This window comes from Panulirus ornatus, chromosome 2 (genome assembly GCF_036320965.1).
Source record: "Panulirus ornatus isolate Po-2019 chromosome 2, ASM3632096v1, whole genome shotgun sequence".
In the NCBI taxonomy this organism is placed as follows: Eukaryota; Metazoa; Arthropoda; class Malacostraca; order Decapoda; family Palinuridae; genus Panulirus; species Panulirus ornatus.
In genome coordinates, this window is record NC_092225.1 from 88780881 (window position 1) to 88798867 (window position 17987).

A 17987-nucleotide genomic window follows, 5' to 3' on the forward strand; every position below is an offset into this window, starting at 1 on the left:
ATTTGTATATATGTATATCTCTGTGTATGTTCATGCATGTATACGTTGAAATGTATAGGTATGTATGTGTGTGTGTGTGGGCGTTTATGTATATACATGTGTATGAGGGAGGGTTGGGCCGTTCTTTCGTCAGTTTCCTTGCACTTCCTCGTTAAGGCAGGAGACAGCATCGAAGTATAATATGATTATATATGTATATATATGTTTATGTATATATATATATATATATATATATATATATATATATATATATATATATATATATATATATATATATATGTTTATGGATGGGGTTGTTAGGGAGGTGAATGCAAGAGTTTTGGAAAGAGGGGCAAGTATGAAGTCTGTTGGGGATGAGAGAGCTTGGGAAGTGAGTCAGTTGTTGTTCGCTGATGATACAGCGCTGGTGGCTGATTCATGTGAGAAACTGCAGAAGCTGGTGACTGAGTTTGGTAAAGTGTGTGAAAGAAGTAAGAGTAAATGTGAATAAGAGCAAGGTTATTAGGTACAGTAGGGTTGAGGGTCAAGTCAGTTGGGAGGTAAGTTTGAATGGAGAAAAACTGGAGGAAGTAAAGTGTTTTAGATATCTGGGAGTGGATCTGGCAGCGGATGGAACCATGGAAGCGGAAGTGGATCATAGGGTGGGGGAGGGGGCGAAAATCCTGGGAGCCTTGAAGAATGTGTGGAAGTCGAGAACATTATCTCAGAAAGCAAAAATGGGTATGTTTGAAGGAATTGTGGTTCCAACAATGTTGTATGGTTGCGAGGTGTGGGCTATGGATAGAGTTGTGCGCAGGAGGATGGATGTGCTGGAAATGAGATGTTTGAGGACAATGTGTGGTGTGAGGTGGTTTGATCGAGTAAGTAACGTAAGGGTAAGAGAGATGTGTGGAAATAAAAAGAGCGTGGTTGAGAGAGCAGAAGAGGGTGTTTTGAAATGGTTTGGGCACATGGAGAGAATGAGTGAGGAAATGAGGAAAGATTGACCAAGAGGATATATGTGTCGGAGGTGGAGGGAACGAGGAGAAGTGGGAGACCAAATTGGAGGTGGAAAGCTGGAGTGAAAAAGATTTTGTGTGATCGGGGCCTGAACATGCAGGAGGGTGAAAGGAGGGCAAGGAATAGAGTGAATTGGATCGATGTGGTATACCGGGGTTGACGTGCTGTCAGTGGATTGAATCAGGGCATGTGAAGTGTCTGGGGTAAACCATGGAAAGCTGTGTAGGTATGTATATTTGCGTGTGTGGACGTATGTATATACATGTGTATGGGGGTGGGTTGGGCCATTTCTTTCGTCTGTTTCCTTGTGCTACCTCGCAAACGCGGGAGACAGCGACAAAGCAAAAAAAATATATATATATATATATTTTTATTTTTTTTTTTTTTGCTTTGTCGCTGTCTCCCGCGTTTGCGAGGTAGCGCAAGGAAACAGACGAAAGAAATGGCCCAACCCACCCCCATACACATGTATGTATGTATCATTAAATTTTAGGGAGAATAAAAAGATGTTCTGGAAGGAGGTAAATAAAGTGCGTAAGACAAGGGAGCGGGAGGCTGGAAATCCTCCCCTCTCTTTTTTTTTTTTTTTTTTTTCAAAAGAAGAAACAGAGAAGAGGGCCAGGTGAGGATATTCCCTCAAAGGCCCAGTCCTCATCCTCTGTTCTTAACGCTACCTCGGGAAATGGCGATTAGTATAAGAAGAATATATATATATATATATAAGAGTGAGTGCTCAAATTACAGAGGTATAAGTTTGTTGAGTATTCCTGGTAAATTATATGGGAGGGTATTGATTGAGAGGGTGAAGGCATGTACAGAGCATCAGATTGGGGAAGAGCAGTGTGGTTTCAGAAGTGGTAGAGGATGTGTGGATCAGGTGTTTGCTTTGAAGAATGTATGTGAGAAATACTTAGAAAAGCAAATGGATTTGTATGTAGCATTTATGGATCTGGAGAAGGCATATGATAGAGTTGATAGAGATGCTCTGTGGAAGGTATTAAGAATATATGGTGTGGGAGGCAAGTTGTTAGAAGCAGTGAAAAGTTTTTATCGAGGATGTAAGGCATGTGTACGTGTAGGAAGAGAGGAAAGTGATTGGTTCTCAGTGAATGTAGGTTTGCAGCAGGGGTGTGTGATGTCTCCATGGTTGTTTAATTTGTTTATGGATGGGGTTGTTAGGGAGGTGAATGCAAGAGTTTTGGAAAGAGGGGCAAGTATGCAGTCTGTTGTGGATGAGAGAGCTTGGGAAGTGAGTCAGTTGTTGTTTGCTGATGATACAGCGCTGGTGGCTGATTCATGTGAGAAACTGCAGAAGCTGGTGACTGAGTTTGGTAAAGTGTGTGAAAGAAGAAAGTTAAGAGTAAATGTGAATAAGAGCAAGGTTATTAGGTACAGTAGGGTTGAGGGTCACGTCAATTGGGAGGTAAGTTTGAATGGAGAAAAACTGGAGGAAGTAAAGTGTTTTAGATATCTGGGAGTGGATCTGGCAGCGGATGGAACCATGGAAGCGGAAGTGGATCATAGGGTGGGGGAGGGGGTGAAAATCCTGGGAGCCTTGAAGAATGTGTGGAAGTCGAGAACATTATCTCAGAAAGCAAAAATGGGTATGTTTGAAGGAATAGTGGTTCCAACAATGTTGTATGGTTGCGAGGCGTGGGCTATGGATAGAGTTGTGTGCAGGAGGATGGATGTGCTGGAAATGAGATGTTTGAGGACAATGTGTGGTGTGAGGTGGTTTGATCGAGTAAGTAACGTAAGGGTAAGAGAGATGTGTGGAAATAAAAAGAGCGTGGTTGAGAGAGCAGAAGAGGGTGTTTTGAAATGGTTTGGGCACATGGAGAGAATGAGTGAGGAAAGATTGACCAAGAGGATATATGTGTCGGAGGTGAAGGGAACGAGAAGTGGGAGACCAAATTGGAGGTGGAAAGATGGAGTGAAAAAGATTTTGTGTGATCGGGGCCTGATCATGCAGGAGGATGAAAGGCGGGCAAGGAATAGAGTGCATTGGATCGATGTGGTATACCGGGGTTGACGTGCTGTCAGTGGATTGAATCAGGGCATGTGAAGTGTCTGGGGTAAACCATGGAAAGCTGTGTAGGTATGTATATTTGCGTGTGTGGACGTATGTATATACATGCGTATGGGGGTGGGTCGGGCCATTTCTTTCGTCTGTTTCCTTGCGCTACCTCGCAAACGTGGGAAACAGCGACAAAGCAAAAATATATATATATTTTTTCTTTTTCTTTCTTTCAAACTATTCGCCATTTCCCGCATTAGCGAGGTAGCGTTAAGAACAGAGGACTGGGCCTTTGAGGGAATACCCTCACCTGGCCCAATTCTCTGTTCCTTCTTTTAGAAAATTAAAAAAAAACGAGAGGGGAGGATTTCCAGCCCCCCGCTCGCAATTTGAAAAATTGAAAAAGATTTGAAAACAAAGATAGCTAATATCTGTCATTCATATTGTTAAGCAGTGACATAAGGAAACAGAGATCTTACTTAACAAGACCCTCACAGTACAACAGGAGTTCTTAAACACAAGCACCATGTGCTACCTGATTAAGAGGTGACTCAAGAATGGAGACAAAACACTTGTACGATTAGATAACTCTTAAGGGGAACAAATGTCAAAAGGTTTAAGCTAGTGATTTTTCAATTAAACTAACTGGGTTTTAAAAACCTTTCAACTTAGTACCTGTCTTGAACTCCCCACAACAGGTCAATGAACAACCCAAAAAGGTACAGAAACAACTACTAATGATGTCTCAAATAAAAAGGAAAGCTCCTTTAAATAAAAATCTTACTTCATATGAACTTTGGTCCTACAAAGGGTTATTAGGTCTGCCTTATATATATATTCTTCTTTTCTTTCAAACTATTCGCCATTTCCCGCATTAGCGAGGTAGCGTTAAGAACAGAGGACTGGGCCTTTGAGGGAATACAATCACCTGGCCCAATTCTCTGTTCCTTCTTTTGGAAAAAAAAAAAAAAAAACGAGAGGGGAGGATTTCCAGCCCCCCGCTCCCTCCCCTTTTAGTCGCCTTCTACGACACGCAGGGAATACGTTGGAAGTATTCTTAATCCCCTATCCCCAGGGATATATATATATATATATATATATATATATATATATATATATATATATATATATATATATATATTATTATTATTATTATTATTATTATTATTATACTTTGTCGCTGTCTCCCGCGTTTGCGAGGTAGCGCAAGGAAACAGACGAAAGAAATGGCCCAACCCCCCCCATACACATGTATATACATACGTCCACACACGCAAATATACATACCTACACAGCTTTCCATGGTTTACCCCAGACGCTTCACATGCCTTGATTCAATCCACTGACAGCACGTCAACCCCGGTATACCACATCGCTCCAATTCACTCTATTCCTTGCCCTCCTTTCACCCTCCTGCATGTTCAGGCCCCGATCACACAAAATCTTTTTCACTCCATCTTTCCACCTCCAATTTGGTCTCCCTCTTCTCCTCGTTCCCTCCACCTCCGACACATATATCCTCTTGGTCAATCTTTCCTCACTCATTCTCTCCATGTGCCCAAACCACTTCAAAACACCCTCTTCTGCTCTCTCAACCACGCTCTTTTTATTTCCACACCTCTCTTACCCTTACGTTACTCACTCGATCAAACCACCTCACACCACACATTGTCCTCAAACATCTCATTTCCAGCACATCCATCCTCCTGCGCACAACTCTATCCATAGCCCACGCCTCGCAACCATACAACATTGTTGGAACCACTATTCCTTCAAACATACCCATTTTTGCTTTCCGAGATAATTTTCTCGACTTCCACACATTCTTCAAGGCCCCCAGAATTTTCGCCCCCTCCCCCACCCTATGATCCCCTTCCACTTCCATGGTTCCATCCGCTGCCAGATCCACTCCCAGATATCTAAAACACTTCACTTCCTCCAGTTTTTCTCCATTCAAACTCACCTCCCAATTGACTTGACCCTCAACCCTACTGTACCTAATAACCTTGCTTTGCGGAAGATGAAAGCTGGCAAGGCAGCAGGTTTGGATGGTATTGCAGTGGAATTTATTAAAAAAGGGGGTGACTGTATTGTTGACTGGTTGGTAAGGTTATTTAATGTATGTATGACTCATGGTGAGGTACCTGAGGATTGGCGGAATGCGTGCATAGTGCCATTGTACAAAGGCAAAGGGGATAAGAGTGAGTGCTCAAATTACAGAGGTATAAGTTTGTTGAGTATTCCTGGTAAATTATATGGGAGGGTATTGATTGAGAGGGTGAAGGCATGTACAGAGCATCAGATTGGGGAAGAGCAGTGTGGTTTCAGAAGTGGTAGAGTATGTGTGGATCAGGTGTTTGCTTTGAAGAATGTATGTGAGAAATACTTAGAAAAGCAAATGGATTTGTATGTAGCATTTATGGATCTGGAGAAGGCATATGATAGAGTTGATAGAGATGCTCTGTGGAAGGTATTAAGAATATATGGTGTGGCAGGCAAGTTGTTAGAAGTAGTGAAAAGTTTTTATCGAGGATGTAAGGCATGTGTACGTGTAGGAAGAGAGGAAAGTGATTGGTTCTCAGTGAATGTAGGTTTGCGGCAAGGGTGTGTGATGTCTCCATGGTTGTTTAATTTGTTTATGGATGGGGTTGTTAGGGAGGTAAATGCAAGAGTTTTGCATAGAGGGGCAAGTGTGAAGTCTGTTGGGGATGAGAGAGCTTGGGAAGTGAGTCAGTTGTTGTTCGCTGATGATACAGCGCTGGTGGCTGATTCATGTGAGAAACTGCAGAAGCTGGTGACTGAGTTTGGTAAAGTGTGTGGAAGATATATATATATATATATATATATATATATATATATATATATATATATATATATATATATATATATATATATATACACACACACACACACACACACATAGTTACTGAAATCCGTACATGTTACAATTCATCACACAGAGGATACAACCTGTACACAATATTTTTTCATCCATGAATAAGTTCTCCTCCAGTTATACAAATCCTGAATAGAAAAGATAGTGATGATATAGTAGGAAGTTTCTTTTCCTTTCTGAGGCACCTCTTCGGAATTACTTATATTCACGTGCTCTGGGTAGCTAGATAAAATAGGTGGTTGTGAGCTCTTCTGAATAGTAGCAAAACATGTGATATGATAATGACCTTCACTAGATAGTACCCAGTTTCTCAAAGAGTACTGAGTTCCACTAAATACTAATGATACTTCATATCTCTGCTAAATAGTAGTGATATATCATTCTTCTGCTTAATGGTAGCAATACTTCTCCTCCCATAAATGATGACTACTTCGCTGCTGTGCTTAATAGTAGTGATAATTCACAGCTCCATTAGAAAGTTATGATACTTCACATCTGTGCTGAACAGAAGCAATAATTGAAAGCTTTGCTAAATAACAGTGATGCTTCGCACACTGGTGATGACTCCACATCTTCGCTAAATGGCAGCAACACTTGGAAGCGCCACCAAGTAGTGGTCACATTTCAAGACTCTACACATTAAAAGCAAGCCCCCCAAATAACATCATAATGTGCTCTAGTAAATATTAACAAGCACTGGTGGTTGTCTGGTAGTTGTATAAACTTGTGCAGTGATAGAACAGTAGATTGAATATGTCATTTGGTTGCTTAAGCTTGTGCAGTGCTTATCTCTATCTATTTTTAGGACAGTTTCAGTGCATTATAGTTTATTTGGTTCCCAAAAGGTTTGACATCTTAATCAGGTTTAGTATGGTCTTTTTAGCCCAAACTTGTGTGCCCCTGTTTTGTTTTTTATTTATTTATTTTCTGAGTTGTATATGCATGTGTTTCCTTAAATTAAGATGACTTGAATTTTTATTGGTGAAATCTTTCATTATATTTAAGGCATTCAGCCTTATATGAGAGTTTTATTTTATTTACATTTAGCGTATTTCCCTCATACAGTGATTATATGTTTTAGCTATGCCTGCGGGATAATGACCTTGTTGCTCTGCCACGTGAAATTGGTGAGCTTACACGGTTGCGTGAATTGCACCTTCAGGGTAACAGACTAGAGGTTCTCCCACCAGAAATTGGTAAGTTTTTGCATTCTTATTTTATGAATTTATCTATTTATATTTGACACAGGAGTTAGATCATCATTAGTTGAACACACTGATATGAATTAACATGTTTTTCTGTCATACATATAATGAATTAACAGTTTTTAAATCAAAAGTTAAATTAACCTGGCTTTTCTCTCATAGTTCTTATCATTATATGTAACTTTCTCATTTTTATTCACACTCTCTACATTGTTATTTTACTTATCTTTTATTTATGGTAATGTTTATATTGATATTCCATGACTTATGTGTCATTTCCGTTTGATGTTCACTTCTTTCAGTATCCTGCCATCGCTTTTAAAGACATCCTTGTCCTTTTCCAGTGTTATTTGTGCTTTCTGTAGGTGCCTTTACATTGCTTAGTTACATTGATGTTTCTTTCCTTCTTTCTGGTTATTTTCCTATAATCTTTCTTTATTGCTTTCCCAAACAGACTTTTATATTCAGCATGTTCTTTCAAACAGGTCACCTAGACTTACTGGGTAACCGATGTTGTCTTCGTTTGGAGTGTAACCCTTGGGTAGCTATGATAGCTGACCAGCTGCTTCTTGGACCTTCACATGTCATGGACATGTTACGGAATGAATCATACAAATTGTAAGTAGATAACATTTTTGCTTCCTAAGAAGGCGACTAAAAGGGGAGGGAGTGGGGGGCTGGAAATCCCCCCCCCCCCCCTCTTTTTTTTTTTTCCTCCAAAAGAAGGAACAGAGAAGGGGGCCAGGTGAGGATATTCCCTCAGAGGCCCAGTCCTCTGTTCTCAACACTACCTTGCTAATGCGGGAAATGGCGAATAGTTTGAAAAGAAAGAAAGAAGTGTTTCATTATGTCATATTTCAGTTTTAAGTACAAAGCATTTTGGGCAAAAAGGAATTCCCTGTAATTTTTTGGTATGTCTGTGAGGGTAATAGATTTGCCGGAAAACCTAATTACAAGGACTATTATTCATGCTAAATTCACATCTGGGGTTGAAATATATGCTGGGGGACATTAAGACCTGTAAATAAGTAATTAATGGTTACTCTATTAGAAGATTCTGTGATTATTCAGTTCATATTTATTGGATTTTTTTTGGATTGGGGAAGCGTAAAAAGATATTTTCTGTAATTCTTTCAGTTGTAGCATTTCACTTTTAAAACTAAAAAGGTTTTAGGCTTCAAAAAAATTTCCTGAACTATTACATGCTATTTTTACTATTTTTGAGGGCAATAGATTTACTTGTAAAGGACTTTTTTATAAGCTGATTCGAATCTGGTAACTCTTAGCATAAGGACTATTTTATAAGCTGAATTTGAATCTGGAGTTGAATTATATGTTAGGGAGCATTAAGGCCTATAAATAATTAATCAATTGTTACTCTTGTAAAACATTCTGATTATTTTTTTTTCTGGTTATTTTTTGGCTTGGGGAAGTATTATAAGATACTTGCCGTGATTATTGTAAGTATATAAGCTTTTCATTTTGTCATATTTCAGTTTTATAACTAAAATGTGTCGGAGGTAAAAGCCTCTCTGAACTGCTACCTTTATATTTTGGTAATTTTGTGAGGGGGAATAGATTTGCATGAAAAGCTCAGTACAAGAACTATTTTTCATGCTGAATTTTAATCTAGGGTTGAAGTATATGTTGGAGGACATTAAGGCCTGTAAATACGTAATTAAGTGTTACACTTTTAAAAGATTCTGTGATTATTCATTTCATATTTATTGGGTATCTGTCGGCTTGGGGATGCATTATGAGATACTTTTCTTGATTATTTCAAGTATAGAAGTGTTCTTTACTTCATATTTTAATTCTAAAACAAAGATTTTGGACAAAAAAATTCCTTGAATTATTACAATTTTTCGAATTTTTGTGAGTGATAGAGTTGATGGAAAACCCTTAGTATAAGGAATATTTTTCACATTTATATCTGGGGTGGAGATATATGTTGGGTTACATTAAGGCCTGTAAATAAGTAGTTAATGGTTATTGTTTTAGAAGATCCTGTGATTATTTATTGTATTTATTTTGTGTATTTGTTGGTTGGGAAGCCTTATGAGATATTATTATTATTGTTATAATTATACTTAATTGCCATCTTCCACGTTAGCAAGGTAGTACAAGGAAACAGATGAAAGAATGGCCCAATCCACACACATACACATGTATGTACATAAATGCCCACACACACACATATACATACCTATACATTTCAAAACAACCATCACACACCCCTGCCGCAAATCGACATTTACTGGGAACCAGTCACTTTCCTCTCTTCCTACTCGTACACATGCCTTACATCCTTGGTAAAAACGTTTTACTGCTTCTGGCAACTTACCTCCCACACCATATACTCTTAATACCTTCCAAAAAGCATCTCTGTCAACCCTATGATATGCCTTCTCCAGATCCAAAAATGCTACATACAAATCCATCTGTTTTTCTAAGCAAACATCTGATCTACACATCCTCTACCACTTCTGAAACCACACTGCTCTTCCCCAATCTGATGCTCTGTACATGCCTTTACCCTTTCAATCAATAAATAACCTCCCAAATTATTTCCCAGGAATACTCAACAAAGTTATACCTTTGTAATTTGAACATTCACCTTTATTCCTGGGGATAGGGGAGAAAGAATACTTCCCACATATTCCCTGCGTGTTGTAGAAGGTGACTAAAAGGGGAGGGAGCAGGAGGCTGGAAATCCTCCCCTCCTGTTTTTAATTTTCCAAAAGAAGGAACAGAGAAAGGGGCCAAGTGAGGATATTCCCTCTAAGGCTCAGTCCTCTGTTGTTAATGCTACCTCGCTAATGCGGAAAATGGTGAATATGTATGAAAAAAATTTCCAAAAATTTATATATATATATATGTGTATATGTGCATATGCAGGAGGGTGAAAGGCATGCAAGGAATAGAGTGAATTGGAACGATGTGGTATACCCGGGTCGACGTACTGTCAATGGATTGAACCAGGGCATGTGAAGCGTCTGGGGTAAACCATGGAAAGTTCTGTGGGGCCTGGATGTGGAAAGGGAGCTGTGGTTTTGGTGCATTATTGCATGACAGCTAGAGACTGAGTGTGAACAAATGTGGCCTTTGTTGTCTTTTCCTAGCGCTACCTCGCACACATGAGGGGGGAGAGGGTTGTTATTCCATGTGTGGCGAGGTGGCGATGGGAATAAATAAAGGCAGACAGTATAAATTATGTACATGTGTATGTATGTATATGTCTGTGTGTGTATATATATGTATAGAGATGTATAGGTATGTATATTTGCGTGTGTGGACGTGTATGTACATACATGTGTATAAGGGTGGGTTGGGCCATTCTTTCATCTGTTTCCTTGCGCTACCTCGCTAACGCAGGAGACAGTGACAAAGCAAAATAATAATAAAAAAAAATGTGCATATATGTATATATGAGTGGATGGGTTGTTCTTTGTCTTTTTCCTGGCACTTCTTCACTGATGCAGGAAACGCCGATCATGTATTATAAAATATGTAATGAAATGAAAATATGAAATGGTTTGGTCACATGGAGAGAATGAGTGAGGAAAGATTGACCAAGAGGATATATGTGTCAGAGGTGGAGGGAACAAGGAGAAGTGAAGTGGGAGACCAAATTGGAAGTGGAAAGATGGAGTGAAAAAGATTTTGAGTGATCGAGGGCTGAACATGGAGGAGGGTGAAAGGCGTGCAAGGAATAGAGTGAATTGGAACAATGTGGTATACCGGGGTCGACATGCTGTCAGTGGATTGAACCAAGGCATGTGAAGTGTCTGGGGTAAACCATGGAAAGTTCTGTGGGGCCTGGATGTGGAAAGGGAGCTGTGGTTTCGGTGCATTATTACATGACAGCTAGAGACTGAGTGTGAATGAATGTGACCTTTGTTCTCTTTTCCTAGTGCTACCTTGCACACATGAGGGGGGAGAGGGTTTTTATTTCATGTGTGGCAGGGTGGCGATGGGAATGAATAAAGGCAGACTATGAATTATGTACATGTGTATATATGTATATGTCTTTGTGTGTATATATATGTATACGTTGAGATGTATAGGTATGTAAAATTGCATGTGTGGACGTGCATACATGTGTATGTGGGTGGGTTGGGCCATTCTTTCGTCTGTTTCCTTGCACTACCTCGCTAATGTGGGAGACAGCAACAAAGCAAAATAAAATAAATAAATATATAATATACATACACATATATTTATACATAAGTCTTACTTGCTCACTGTCATCCATTTCCAATGCCACTCTGCTTCATAGTAAACAGCAGAAATGCATGAAAGAAAAGAAACAAATGATAATGTATACATTCTCCTCTTCTCCCCCTGCATCTGTTCACCACCTCTGCATCCTTACTAGTCAGAGTTGAAGTCAAAAGTGGTCCAACTTGACTTGTAAACTCCCCCAGGCTAACTTCAGAACTTCGTTCTTGCCCTATGTTGCAGTATTGGTTCACTTTCCCTCTTCTATAGGTATTACTTTGGTCTTTGCTTCCAGAGCTGGCTGCTCGAGTGCCTCCACCACTAGCTAGACCACACTGTACTTGGTAAACCACTGCATCACATGATCACTGTGTGACTATTGGCAACTCAAGGGATGGTTGTTTTGATAACTGTTTTTTTCTGTACACCTCGATGCTTTGGAACTCTTCATCCTCTCATGTCTTTCCCAATAACTTTGACGTTCCCTTGTCTCCTCTTTTTTCGTCTCATAATCCTCTCTATATTTTAGTTAAGGCCTGGCCTTGATGTGGACTTCATGTTTTGGGGAAAAACCAAACAGTGTGGTTACAGGATACAGGTGGACCATGATGGAACATATTGGAAAGTGCCATGTTGTAAACGGATCATGATCCTAAGCTGTGTTTGTGTGTAGGAGTATCTGAAAAATGAGTATAACCTGTAATTAAAATGAAATCAGGTATGATTGAAGTTGTGTGAATCAGGAAAATTAGCTCTGTTATGCAAGATACAATGTGAGTAGTCCATATGTATGGGGACAGATGCATTATGTGGATTGAAGCCAAGCGATTGGATGTAGGGCATGCCCTAGAGATTGATTGTAAAAGTGTGTTTTGACTTTTTCCATCCATTCATATGCAGCTACAACTTATATTTCTTCTCTCTAACAGTGTTTATCAGCGACACATCTCTAGTGCCAGTGAGCCACCTCCAAAGAATTTTGAGGCAAAGAATAGAAAGATATCCCGGAAACGTGAGACTGCCTAAGCCTACTCATTGATTGTAACTGCAGTGTACACCAGTGTTGTATTTCTTTTTTTTCATCAGCATTTACCAGTGACACATAAGTTGAATTAAGCAATAACCAAAGAATTATAAGGAAGAAAACTGATTGACCTTCAAACAAGAAATTGCCTTAAATCTATGCTACTACTAACATGTGATTAATGTGGCCTTAAACTTACTATACTTGTAGTAGAAGTTTTAACTTATGTATTTCATCCATCCAGTTAATTATTGTTTTATATCTAAACTAGTACAATTTCCCTATGACAGTGTTTATATAAAACTTTCCATGTAACTAATAAAAGTTTGGTTTGCCTAATATATGATATTGCATAGAAGTTATAACATTTTAAGACTGTTCATATACGAACACCAAGGAAGTAATGACACCAGCATAATCAATAGTGGTATGTATTATAGAGATTTTGTGAGTATCTTAAATAATATCACTAGCATGAGCCATGGCATAAAGTACTTGGAAAGAGAGAAAGTTTCTTAAGAGGTGTGTGCACCTCTACCTTTTGATTCTCATTTTACATATATTTTATTTATTATATTGCTTTGTTGCTGTCTCTCGCATTAGCGAGGTAGTGTTACACCCCAATCTGAGCCTTCGAGGAGGATGAGCACTCCCCGCATGACTCCTTCTTCTGTTCCCCTTTTAGTAAGTTAAAATACAAGGAGGGGAGGGTTTCCAGCCCCCCCGCTTCTGTCCCCTTTAGTCGCCTTCTATGACACATGAGGAATGTGTGGGAAGTATTCTTTCTACCCTATCCCCAGGAATTTTTATATATTTCTAGCAGGGGGGCTAGAAACCCTCCCCTCCTTGTATTTTAACTTTCTAAAAGGGGAAACAGAAGAAGGAGTCACGCGGGGAGTGCTCATCCTCCTCAAAGGCTCAGATTGGGGTGTCTAAATGTGTGTGAATGAAACCAAGATGAGAAAAAAGGAGAGATAGGTAGTATGTTTGAGGAAAGGAACCTGGATGTTTTGGCTCTGAGTGAAACGAAGCTCAAGGGTAAAGGGGAAGAGTGGTTTGGGAATGTCTTGGGAGTAGAGTCAGGGGTTAGTGAGAGGACAAGAGCAAGGGAAGGAGTAGCACTACTCCTGAAACAGGAATGGTGGGAGTATGTGATAGAGTGTAAGAAAGTAAACTCTAGATTGATATGGGTAAAACTGAAAGTTGATGGAGAGAGATGGGTGATTATTGGTGCATATGCACCTGGGCATGAGCAGAAAGATCATGAGAGGCAAGTGTTTTGGGAGCAGCTGAATGAGTGTGTTAGTAGTTTTGATGCATGAGACTGGGTTATAGTGATGGGTGATTTGAATGCAAAGATGAGTAATGTGGCAGCTGAGGGAATAATTGGTATACATGGGGTGTTCAGTGTTGTAAATGGAAATGGTGAAGAGCTTGTAGATTTATGTGCAGAAAAAGGACTGGTGATTGGGAATACCTGGTTTAAAAAGAGAGATATACATAAGTATACGTATGTAAGTAGGAGAGATGGCCAGAAAGCGTTATTGGATTACTTGTTAATTGATAGGCGCGCGAAAGAGAGACTTTTGGATGTTAATGTGCTAACAGGTGCAACTAGAGGGATGTCTGATCATTATCTTGTGGAGGCAAAAGTGAAGATTTGTAGAGGTTGTCAGAAAAAAAAAGAGAATGTTCGGGTGAAGAGAGTGGTGAGAGTAAGTGAACTTGGGAAGGAGACTTGTGTGAGGAAGTACCAATAGAGACTGAATACAGAATGGAAAAAGGTGAGAACAAAGGACGTAAGGGGAGTGGGGGAGGAATGGGATGTATTTAAGGAAGCAGTTATGGCTTGCGCAAAAGATGCTTGTGGCATGAGAAGCGTGGGAAGTGGGCAGATTAGAAAAGGTAGTGAGTGGTGGGATGAAGAAGTTAGATTATTAGTGAAAGAGAAGAGAGAGGCATTTGGACGATTTCTGCAGGGAAATAATGCAAATGACTGGGAGATGTATAAAAGAGGGTGGCAGGAGGTCAAGAGAAAGGTGCAAAAGGTGAAAAAGAGGGCAAATGAGAGTTGGGGTGAGGGAGTATCATTAAATTTTAGGGAGAATAAAAAGATGTTTTGGAAGGAGTTAAAGTGCGTAAGACAAGGGAGCAAGTGGGAACTTCAGTGAAGGGGGCTAATGGGGAGGTGATAACAAGTAGTGGTGATGTGAAAAGGAGATGGAGTGAGTATTTTGAAGGTTTGTTGAATGTGTTTGATGATAGAGTGGCAGATATAGGGTGTTTTGGTCGAGGTGGTGTGCAAAGTGAGAAGGTTAGAGGAAATGATTTGGTAAATAGAGAAGAGGTAGTAAAAGCTTTGCGGAAGATGAAAGCCTGCAAGGCAGCGGGTTTGGATGGTATTACAGTGGAATTTATTAAAAAAGGGGGTGACTGTATTGTTGACTGGTTGGTAAGGTTATTTAATGTATGTATGATTCATGGTGAGGTGCCTGAGGATTGGTGGAATGCTTGCATAGTGCCATTGTACAAAGGCAAAGGGGATAAGAGTGAGTGCTCAAATGGATTGGCAGAATGCGTGCATAGTGCCATTGTACAAAGGCAAAGGGGATAAGAGTGAGTGCTCAAACTACAGAGGTATAAGTTTGTTGAGTATTCCTGGTAAATTATATGGGAGGGTATTGATTGAGAGGGTGAAGGCATGTACAGAGCATCAGATTGGGGAAGAGCAGTTTGGTTTCAGAAGTGGTAGAGGATGTGTGGATCAGGTGTTTGCTTTGAAGAGTGTATGTGAGAAATACTTAGAAAAGCAAATGGATTTGTATGTAGCATTTATGGATCCGGAGAAGGCATATTATAGAGTTGATAGAGATGCTCTGTGTAAGGTACTAAGAATATATGGTGTGGGAGGCAAGTTGTTAGAAGAGAGGAAAGTGATTGGTTCTCAGTGAATGTAGGTTTGCGGCAGGGGTGTGTGATGTCTCCATGGTTGTTTAATTTGTTTATGGATGGGGTTGTTAGGGAGGTGAATGCAAGAGTTTTGGAAAGAGGGGCAAGTATGAAGTCTGTTGTGGATGAGAGAGCTTGGGAAGTGAGTCAGTTGTTGTTCGCTGATGATACAGCGCTGGTGGCTGATTCATGTGAGAAACTGCAGAAGCTGGTGACTGAGTTTGGTAAAGTGTGTGAAAGAAGAAAGTTAAGAGTAAATGTGAATAAGAGCAAGGTTATTAGGTACAGTAGGGTTGAGGGTCAAGTCAATTGGGAGGTAAGTTTGAATGGAGAAAAACTGGAGGAAGTAAAGTGTTTTAGATATCTGGGAGTGGATCTGGCAGCGGATGGAACCATGGAAGCGGAAGTGAATCATAGGGTGGGGGAGGGGGCGAAAATTCTGGGAGCCTTGAAGAATGTGTGGAAGTCGAGAACATTATCACCGAAAGCAAAAATGGGTATGTTTGAAGGAATAGTGCTTCCAACAATGTTGTATGGTTATGAGACGTGGGCTATGGATAGAGTTGTGCGCAGGAGGGTGGATGTGCTGGAAATGAGATGTTTGAGGACAATATGTGGTGTGAGGTGGTTTGATCGAGTAAGTAATGTAAGGGTAAGAGAGATGTGTGGAAATAAAAAGAGCGTGGTTGAGAGAGCAGAAGAGGGTGTTTTGAAATGGTTTGGGCACATGGAGAGAATGAGTGAGGAAAGATTGACCAAGAGGATATATGTGTCGGAGGTGGAGGGAACGAGAAGTGGGAGACCAAATTAGAGGTGGAAAGATGGATTGAAAAAGATTTTGAGTGATCAGGGCTTGAACATGCAAGAGGGTGAAAGGTGGGCAAGGAATAGAGTGAATTGGATCGATGTGGTATACCAGGGTCGACGTGCTGTCAATGGATTGAATTAGGGTATGTGAAGCGTCTGGGGTAAACCATGGAAAGTTCTGTGGGGCCTGGATGTGGAAAGGGAGCTGTCGTTCAGGCATTATTGCATGACAGCTAGAGACTGAGTGTAAACGAATGGGGCCTTTGTTGTTTTTTCCTAGAGCTACCTCGCACACATGAGGGGGAAGGGGGATGTTATTCCATGTGTGGCGAGGTGGCGATGGGAATGAATAAAGGCAGACAGTGTGAATTGCGTGCATGTGTATATATGTATGTGTCTGTGTGTGTATATATATATATATGTGTACATTGATGGATTGCGCAAAAGATGCTTGTGGCATGAGAAGAGTGCGAGGTGGGTTGATTAGAAAGGGTAGTGAGTGGTGGGATGAAGAAGTAAGAGTATTAGTGAAAGAGAAGAGAGAGGCATTTGGACGATTTTTGCAGGGAAAAAATGCAATTGAGTGGGAGATGTATAAAAGAAAGAGACAGGAGGTCAAGAGAAAGGTGGAAGAGGTGAAAAAAAGGGCAAATGAGAGTTGGGGTAAGAGAGTATCATTAAATTTTAGGGAGAATAAAAAGATGTTCTGGAAGGAGGTAAATAAAGTGCGTAAGACAAGGGAGCAAATGGGAACTTCAGTGAAGGGCGCAAATGGGGAGGTGATAACAAGTAGTGGTGATGTGAGAAGGAGATGGAGTGAGTATTTTGAAGGTTTGTTGAATGTGTTTGATGATAGAGTGGCAGATATAGGGTGTTTTGGTTGAGGTGGTGTGCAAAGTGAGAGGGTTAGGGAAAATGATTTGGTAAACAGAGAAGAGGTAGTAAAAGCTTTGCGGAAGATGAAAGCTGGCAAGGCAGCAGGTTTGGATGGTATTGCAGTGGAATTTATTAAAAAAGGGGGTGACTGTATTGTTGACTGGTTGGTAAGGTTATTTAATGTATGTATGACTCATGGTGAGGTGCCTGAGGATTGGCGGAATGCGTGCATAGTGCCATTGTACAAAGGCAAAGGGGATAACAGTGAGTGCTCAAATTACAGAGGTATAAGTTTGTTGAGTATTCCTGGTAAATTATATGGGAGGATATTGATTGAGAGGGTGAAGGCATGTACAGAGCATCAGATTGGGGAAGAGCAGTGTGGTTTCAGAAGTATGTAGCATTTATGGATCTGGAGAAGGCATATGATAGAGTTGATAGAGATGCTCTGTGGAAGGTATTAAGAATATATGGTGTGGGAGGCAAGTTGTTAGAAGCAGTGAAAAGTTTTTATCGAGGATGTAAGGCATGTGTACGTGTAGGAAGAGAGGAAAGTGATTGGTTCTCAGTGAATGTAGGTTTGCGGCAGGGGTGTGTGATGTCTCCATGGTTGTTTAATTTGTTTATGGATGGGGTTGTTAGGGAGGTGAATGCAAGAGTTTTGGAAAGAGGGGCAAGTATGAAGTCTGTTGGGGATGAGAGAGCTTGGGAAGTGAGTCAGTTGTTGTTCGCTGATGATACAGGGCTGGTGGCTGATTCATGTGAGAAACTGCAGAAGCTGGTGACTGAGTTTGGTAAAGTGTGTGAAAGAAGAAAGTTAAGAGTAAATGTGAATAAGAGCAAGGTTATTAGGTACAGTAGGGTTGAGGGTCAAGTCAATTGGGAGGTGAGTTTGAATGGAGAAAAACTGGAGGAAGTGAAGTGTTTTAGATATCTGGGAGTGGATCTGGCAGCGGATGGAACCATGGAAGCGGAAGTGGATCATAGGGTGGG

At 40.3% G+C, this 17987-nt stretch overlaps 1 protein-coding gene across 1 annotated transcript in view; it reads left to right on the top strand.

Annotated features, from left to right (window-relative positions):
• LOC139758188 (ras suppressor protein 1-like) overlaps positions 1–12686 on the top strand; it is a 40846-nt gene extending 28160 nt beyond the window's left edge. The window contains exons 5-7 of the mRNA XM_071679407.1: positions 6994–7108; positions 7603–7735; positions 12268–12686. Of these exons, the coding sequence (XP_071535508.1) occupies positions 6994–7108; positions 7603–7735; positions 12268–12364 (345 nt within the window). The 3' untranslated portion in view covers positions 12365–12686. The remainder of the gene's footprint in view (positions 1–6993; positions 7109–7602; positions 7736–12267) is intronic.
• Positions 12687–17987: the final 5301 nt, after the last annotated feature.